Source organism: Carassius auratus, linkage group LG44F (genome assembly GCF_003368295.1).
Source record: "Carassius auratus strain Wakin linkage group LG44F, ASM336829v1, whole genome shotgun sequence".
Classification (NCBI taxonomy): Eukaryota; Metazoa; Chordata; class Actinopteri; order Cypriniformes; family Cyprinidae; genus Carassius; species Carassius auratus.
The window spans coordinates 3,661,835-3,670,930 of NC_039298.1; the positions used below are offsets into that span (position 1 = coordinate 3,661,835).

Consider the following 9,096-nt stretch of genomic DNA (forward strand, 5'->3'; position numbering starts at 1 on the left):
GAACCGTCCGATTCGAGAACCAAGGAGCTGATGATACTGCGCATGTGTGATTCAGCGTGAAGCAGACTGACACACAGAGCTTCTGAATTGAACTGATTCTTTTGGTGATTGATTCTGAACTGATTCTGTGCTAATGTTATGAGCGCGGGTAAACCGAAGGCTTGAATCAAGGGCAATCATCGCCAATGACGCCATTTCATAGAGCGCAAAAGAACCGGTGAACCGTTTTCTTCATCCGGTTTATTGAATCAAACTCTCCGGAAGGACTACTGGTGATCCGAAAACTGATGCAACCGGTTCTCGTGAAGAGTCAATGTTTCGTTCGTTATCTGTCTCGGTTCGGTGTTCTTCTTTAGTTCTCTCTTCACAGCAGTTCAGTCAGTGTACTGGGGCCTGTTTCACAGAGGAGGTTAAGTGAAAACTCTGAGTACGTTAACCCTCAAATGAGAGAAACTCTAGGTTTTCTGTTTCACAATGGGAGGTTTGTCAAATCCGAGAAAGCAGGGTAAGTCAAACCTGTTTCTGAAAGAGAGCTTACTCATACCATGGTAACTTACCCTATGAACCTAACCTGGTCAGGAGCAGGTTTTTTTTCGATAAACCCAGAGTTTCTTTCCATCTCCTCCCCCTTTTTAAACACTTCATTGATGCACGCTGGAAAAATGCTCTTCTTACTAAGTGTTTTTTTTTTCTTTTCTGAATTTTCTTAATTGAGAAAAATTTCAACAGATACTGATAAAAATGTGTTGTTTTAAACTACAATTAAGACATTTTATCTAAAGTATGTTATAGACTTTTTATTAAGACCCTAAAGAGTCCTATCAACATATCAAAATGGGTATCTTTAAAATGTGAGTCTCAAGGTATCCTTTATGCAAAAAACAGTTTCTACACTGAGAGCAGGTTCAGTTCAGATCATTTTATTGATTCCCCAGAGGTAATTTGGTTGCAGCAATCAAACATTTCACATAAACAGCAAACTTTACAACTGAGGGGATAAATGAAAGTTATTTTACTTTCCCTGGTTTACAATCATCAAGACAATTCATGTTTTTCACTTTTAGAGAATTAAACCAGCACAACAGTGAAAAAGATAACAGTAACTCAATACAGGATCTGTAGAACATGCACATCAATGTTTTGTTGACATTAAATAACCTTAGTTTCCGCAAGCAGTACAATCTTTGCTGCCTCTTACACAAAACCTCAGTATTGGGAGAAAATAAAAATGTTTTATCCAACACATTGCCCAAATACTTAAAAAAATTAGTTAAAATCAATAGTCATCTCCTTAGTTTTAGAAACACTAAATGCACAATATGTAAGATTATTTTATTACAATATCCCAAAACCACTAGAAGTGTTATAAATTTTGCTGACTTGTGTACTTACATTACCCCAAATGTTTCGAAGAATGTTCAAAACTAGTTACACGGACAGTGACCATAGTGTCATTGTGTCAGCTGCCAATTACTTCCTAACCCCTCAATTTCAGGTTTTGTTTTGTAGAAAACATGGAAAAACCAAAGACGATTTAATATGTTATGCATTTTAATAGACCGGTGATGACCACACCGTGTAGCATTATAAAGGGACTTTCAAACGTATCTAGTATGATAAAACAGTACTGCTTTACCTGTCGTACGCACGACTGGAAGCAGCAGAAGTGATCAACTGTCGCATAATAAAAGCTTTCAAGCTCTATGTGTGTCACGCTTGTTCTTTGGCCTTGTTTCATTTAGACGGCTTATTTTTAATACACGCCCTCCAGCGGTGAAAATTACATATTGTGCCTTTACAGTATGTTTCACATAAAAAACTTTCCACACTGAGAGCAGCAGAAAGGATTTTATAAACTGTGAGTTACAAAATGAGTATTAAATTGTCCTTTCTGTGTAAAAGTATTTCAATATGAGGGCAGGTGAAAGGCTTTATCCTAGTATGAATTAACGTGATTATTTAAGCTTGATTTCACTGTAAAACTCTTTCCACACTCAGAACAGCTGAAAGGCTTTATTCCAGTGTGAATTAACATGTGCCTACTAAGATTACGGTTACATGTGAAACTCTTTCCACACTCGGAACAGCTGAAAGGCTTTATTCCAGTATGAATTATCATGTGGTTCCTAAGGCTTACTTTATATATAAAACCCTTTCCACACTGAGAGCAGAAGAAAGACTTTTTTCCAGTATGAATTAACATGTGATTCTCAAGGCTTTTTTTGCGTGTAAAAGTGTTTCCACACTGAGAGCAACTGAAAGGCTTTTCTGAAGTGTGAGTTAACAAATGACTCTTAAGGTGAGCTTCCCGTATAAAACTCTTTCCACACTGAGAGCAGCTGAAAGGCTTTATTCCCGTATGAATTAACATGTGCCTAATACGATTACGGTTACATGTGAAACTCTTTCCACACTGAGAGCAGCTGAAAGGCTTTATTCCAGTATGATTTAACATGTGATTCTTAAGAGTTTTGTTACATGTGAAAGTGGTTCCACACTGAGAGCAGCTGAAAGGCTTTTCTGAAGTGTGAGTTAACAAATGACTCTTAAGATGTGCTTTCCGTATAAAACTCTTTCCACACTGAGAGCAGCTGAAAGGCTTACTTCCCGTATGAATTAACATGTGCCTAATACGATTACGGTTATATGTGAAACTCTTTCCACACTGAGAGCAGCTGAAAGGCTTTATTCCAGTATGAATTAACATGTGATTCTTCAGAGTTTTGTTACATGTGAAAGTGTTTCCACACTGAGAGCAGCTGAAAGGCCTTTTGACTTCTCTTTTTTTAAAGCTGCAACTCACTGATTTTTCTCCATTGACATCATGATCTTTCTGATCCTGATATTTCCCCTCCACCTCATTCAGATCTTGCCTTTCTTCTTTCATTTTTATGAAGCCTATAAAACAGAAAGAAAATGAAATGGTAAATTTAAAATAACACCTTTTTTTAACACAGTACAAAGAAAATAACTAAAAACACTGCATTATACTGACAGGTTAATAGATGGTGATATCACTTTTTAAAATAAACACTACACACTGACAGCTCAAGCAAACAAGGTTTGTTCTTTGATCTTTGATTTAACAATTGAAATAACATATTACATTCATATCATTGGGAGAAACAAGGTTTAGTTTGGTCACTGATTTTCACACACACACAACATTGAACATTGAGACAAATACAATATGACTGAACTCGAATAATTACTAGGGCTATCATGATTTGATCTAAGTGCAATGACCTATTTTTGATTAATTCATTTAAAAATTTTCAAATTCCGCGTTAAACAGTAAATTCCGTTTTTATGACTGGATTCCGCAATTCCATCCGCGTTTTTTGCACCGCGGAAATTATAGGACCCTAGTTGTGGTATGCCAGCTCTATCTTGCAATGGACAAACGCCACAACGTTCTCTTGACGTTTGCCCGAGCCCTCAAAACAAAACACTGCTGACTCCTTGCAGTATGCGATTACGGACGCAGCGCTCGTGTCTCATTCCGCTTTGTGGGTGACGTAAACGCGTTGTCATATAAAAAAAAATAATTGCGAAAGAAACTTACGTGAGATTTAAAATAAATTAATAGAATTTGCCTCGATCCTTTTTCTAATCGAGTTACTCGAGGAATCGTTTCAGCCCTAATAATTACACATCACAGATCACTGATTAGGTCATTGTCAAGAACCTGTTGAATATTCTCATGATGAACCGGTTTAAATATTAAACATGCAATTTAGTAATATATAAAAACATCATAATAAAGACAATACTGTTCTCTACCTTACACAAAGAGTAATTTCAACATAGGAATGACTTAATTATGCATTTTATTGCATTTTCTGCTGAAATTCTTATTACCGCAATGCATCCAGCTGTGTCTGAACTTATGTTGTAATTACAACATCATGGCTACCTAGAAGAAGGATCCGGGTACTGAAATGGCCAGCCTGCAGTCCAGATCTTTCACCCATAGAAAACATTTGGTGCATCATAAAGAGGAAGATGCGACAAAGAAGACCTAAGACAGTTGAGCAACTAGAAGCCTGTATTAGACAAGAACTTGTCTCCTCAGTCCCCAGACGTTTGCAGACTGTTATATAAAGAAGAGGGGATGCCACACAGTGGTAAACATGGCCTTGCCCCAACTTTTTTTGAGATGTGTTGATGTCATGAAATTTAAAATCTCTTAGTTCTCAGTTTAAACATTTGATATGTAATCTGTTGTATTCTGAATAAAATATTAAAATTTGAAACTCCCACAACATTGCATTCTGTTTTTATTCACAATTTATACAGTGTCCCAACTTTTTTGGAATCGGCTTTGTACATTCCTAGTGGCAAGATTGACTTCAAACAGGTGAAAGTTTGCCAATGTAGCCGCACTGGGTTGTACATAATAATTAACTCGAATTTTAATAATTATTCAGGAATATGATTAATACATACATCTCATATACAGTTACATTAAAATTATTGAAGATGAAAAATAGGTCAATTGTGTACAGTATTGTTCAAAATAATAGCAGTACAATGTGACTAACCAGAATAATCAAGGTTTTTAGTATATTTTTTATTGCTACGTGGCAAACAAGTTACCAGTAGGTTCAGTAGATTGTCAGAAAACAAACAAGACCCAGCATTCATGATATGCACACTCTTAAGGCTGTGCAATTGGGCAATTAGTTGAAAGGGGTGTGTTCAAAAAAATAGCAGTGTCTACCTTTGACTGTACAAACTCAAAACTATTTTGTACAAACATTTTTTTTTTCTGGGATTTAGCAATCCTGTGAATCACTAAACTAATATTTAGTTGTATGACCACAGTTTTTTAAAACTGCTTGACATCTGTGTGGCATGGAGTCAACCAACTTGTGGCACCTCTCAGCTGTTATTCCACTCCATGATTCTTTAACAACATTCCACAATTCATTCACATTTCTTGGTTTTGCTTCAGAAACAGCATTTTTGATATCACCCCACAAGTTCTCAATTGGATTAAGGTCTGGAGATTGGGCTGGCCACTCCATAACATTAATTTTGTTGGTTTGGAACCAAGACTTTGCCCGTTTACTAGTGTGTTTTGGGTCATTGTCTTGTTGAAACAACCATTTCAAGGGCATGTCCTCTTCAGCATAGGGCAACATGACCTCTTCAAGTATTTTAACATATGCAAACTGATCCATGATCCCTGGTATGCGATAAATAGGCCCAACACCATAGTAGGAGAAACATGCCCATATCATGATGCTTGCACCTCCATGCTTCACTGTCTTCACTGTGTACTGTGGCTTGAATTCAGAGTTTGGGGGTCGTCTCACAAACTGCCTGTGGCCCTTGGACCCAAAAAGAACAATTTTACTCTCATCAGTCCACAAAATGTTCCTCCATTTCTCTTTAGGCCAGTTGATGTGCTCTTTGGCAAATTGTAACCTCTTCTGCACATGCCTTTTTTTTAACAAAGGGACTTTGCGGGGGATTCTTGAAAATAGATTAGCTTCACACAGACGTCTTCTAACTGTCACAGTACTTACAGGTAACTCCAGACTGTCTTTGATCATCCTGGAGGTGATCATTGGCTGAGCCTTTGCCATTCTGGTTATTCTTCTATCCATTTTGATGGTTGTCTTCCGTTTTCTTCCACGTCTCTCTGGTTTTGCTCTCCATTTTAAGGCATTGGAGATCATTTTAGCTGAACAGCCTATCATTTTTTGCACCTCTTTATAGGTTTTCCCCTCTCTAATCAACTTTTTAATCAAAGTACGCTGTTCTTCTGAACAATGTCTTGAACGACCCATTTTCCTCAGCTTTCAAATGCATGTTCAACAAGTGTTGGCTTCATCCTTAAATAGGGGCCACCTGATTCACACCTGTTTCTTCACAAAATTGATGACCTCAGTGATTGAATGCCACACTGCTATTTTTTTGAACACACCCCTTTCAACTAATTCAACTAATTGCCCAATTGCACAGCCTTAAGAGCGTGCATATCATGAATGCTGGGTCTCATTTGTTTTCTGAGAATCTACTGAACCTACTGGTAACTTGTTTGCCACGTAGCAATAAAAAAAATATACGAAAAACCTTGATTATTCTGGTTAGTCACATTGTACTGCTATTATTTTGAACAATACTGTATATCAATAACTCATTACAAGGCACTGTAATTTACTCATTAATAGGGGTGTCACGATTCTCCAAATCCTCGATTCGATTGCATTTTCGATTCTAAGGTCACAATTTTTACATTTATTCTTTTTAAAGCACAGATTGTCATTTTTCAAACTAGACTTTTATGTAATATAATATCTGAACTTTGTTTGCAATGTACCACACTACACTGTCAAATTTAAAACTTTTATTAACAACATAATGTAACAATAACTTATATCTTTAGTCAATTGAAAACTTAAAATAAACTGCCATCCAGTTTCTCTTTTGTAAGTGCAGTCTTCTTCACAAAAGATGACATTCAAGTTCATAACAAAACAAACAAAAACAATAAAAAATGACTAAACTAACCTTCAAATATTACGATGTATCGATTTAAAAGATTAAAGATAAAACACTTGTTAAACACTTCACTGTCATTCATTTAGATTTATGTATATATATATATATATATATATATATATTAGGGATGTCAATTTCGACAAATTCTCATGATCGATCGTCGTTTAAATTAACGATCAATTAATCGATTAATCGTTAACCTTCATACTGCAAGTCAAGATGCGTCTACAGTAGCTATCGCATGAATTGGTGTGCAATGACACTAAAAATGCAAGCGTCCTCCCACAAAGGAAAGGGATTTTACTGCAAATAAAAGGCTAGTAGGATTATAAAATGAATCGATTGATCATTTAATATAATTATTTAATTCAAATACAATGACTAATACAACGCTGTCTCAGATGCACTCTGGCATATGACCGGAGCGGAGTGGTAATATTTCCTTAAGAGCGCCTTTCTGAAGATTCCACTCCGCTCGCTCAACCCAGTTCATAATCCAAGCGTTCTAAGTGCATTTTATCTTGTGTGTGCTTTTCACATGCTTTATAATCCATGTGTATTTTGTAAAGATCTACGAACATTTTATCTCATGTGTGTGTGTGTGTGTGTGTGTGTGTGCGTTTGTGTTTTAATGAGCCTATTTTGAATATTCTATTGCACAACAATGTTAGCTATTTTCACGGAAATAAAGTGAATGAAAATCAAATATACTTTTTCAGTTTTTGCATTTTAGGAATGTTTGCTAAGGATAGATTAATATATTTAATACATTTTAATTAATACAATTAATAAAATTAAGAAGAATTAAGAAAATTCGTTTTGAAACATAATAATTGCTATTTATCAGCATGCATAATTTTAGACAATTATACAAGAATTTTGGTACAAACAGTAAACAATTAGGCTTACTAGAAAAACTTTATGTCGGAGCTGGAACTGGTTTACGCCGAGCGTCAGCGGAATATTAACGGAGCGCTTGCTCGGCCTGTTAGCGACTGAATGGAGCGCACGTCCATAGAGCGGAAAACGTTGCGGGAGTGCGTCCATGTTTTTGTTACGGTGTTATTTTCTTTCCAAATGTGCATAGGATATTGTGCATATCAAGGAAAATCCGGAGAATGCGAAAAAACCCATCTACTCGTGAATGCCCATTACGTGTTAAAGGCCTATATGCCATTAGTTATTAAGCCAATTCAGCAGTCTTGAAATTTAGATTTACTTACCTCACATGGATAACATTTTAATACTTATATATTACTTGCTCATGAGCTAAATGTAACAGTTAAGTTAAATTATATGCTAATCTATTTCGAAAAACTAACGATCTGGTATTAATTTTATTTTCCTCTAATGTTAATTGAATGGCAAAACAGACTGGTTTCTTTTTCAAATAAAACTTTTTATTTGCTGTCATTTTCCGAAAAAAAAAAAAAAAAAAAACATTTGACAGTTTGTAATGTTACTTCTAAAACACAGTTCCAACATATTTATTTTGTGCCCATTTACACTTTAAAGAAAACAAATAATTGAACACATTTGATGCATTAAAATAATCTAAATTTCCCCATTCCATCACATTTATTGTGTGAACGTTTCAACACTTTCGTTTTAAAAAAATATGTAAAACAACCCATGTCATTCCGTGAACTTTGCGACATTAATGTGGAGTTTTATTTATTTTTAATTTGACCACATTTATGGAGTAACGTAACATTTAAAGCAATAAACACTTTTTGTTTTAAATATTATAAAAAATAAACATGTGATGCATTAAACGTTCAACGTGAAACATATATTTTTTTTAAAATTAATTTAAAATACCTAGACATTTGTGTAACTCTGAAACACTTTCCTTAAAAAAAAAAAAAAAAAAAAAAAAAAAGAAAAAAAAAAAAAAAACGTTTGTTGCATCAATTTTGGAACTTTTAAAACGTATTCAGAAATTTCAGAAATCGTCTTCGTTTCTATATTCAAGCACATTTAATGTGTTAACTCTGCAACACGTTAGCTTTAAACATTTAAAAGAACTCATTTTAATTTATTAATTTTATGTAGCCTACAGCATTAATGTTAACTTTAACGCAATTATACAAACTTCGTGTGCACAAGAAGATTACAGCACAGCATAGCTACCTGAAGTGCACATCACTGGTTTTTGTTCAAAAAGATCAGCATGTTAACATGTTCCGGAGTTAGTCTTGTGCGAAGTCTGTTGACCGCCAGGCCAGCTGCTGAGAACACGCGTTCTGATGGTACAGATGTTCCTGGTATGCATAAATAGCCCTTTGCCAGCTGAGACAACCTGGGAAACCTGGTGGCATTCGCTTTCCACCAATCTAGTGGACTTGTGTTGTAGCAGAAATGAGTCAAACCAGACAAATCAAAGAGTCTATCAGAGCTGTGTGCATTGAAACATGAGCTGAATTCCTCAGGAAGTCATAAATCAGTTCTAGTGCCACAAGAACCAAGAAGGATAACCAACCAACCAACTTGTTCACACAACAGCTTTCAACATTAACACCAATGGAACAATTATTGACAATTTTAATTCGAAGAAGAGATTGTCAAATTTATTGTTCGTGA

The 9,096-nt window shown here is 35.4% G+C and overlaps 1 protein-coding gene across 1 annotated transcript; it reads right to left on the reverse strand.

Moving 5' to 3' along the window:
* Nucleotides 1–910: 910 nt before the first annotated feature.
* Nucleotides 911–2,911, reverse strand: LOC113068340 (gastrula zinc finger protein XlCGF8.2DB-like). The gene has a single exon (XM_026241058.1). It carries the CDS (start codon nt 2,885–2,887, stop codon nt 1,937–1,939), a length of 951 nt encoding a protein of 316 aa, XP_026096843.1. The 5' UTR covers nt 2,888–2,911; the 3' UTR covers nt 911–1,936.
* Nucleotides 2,912–9,096: the final 6,185 nt, after the last annotated feature.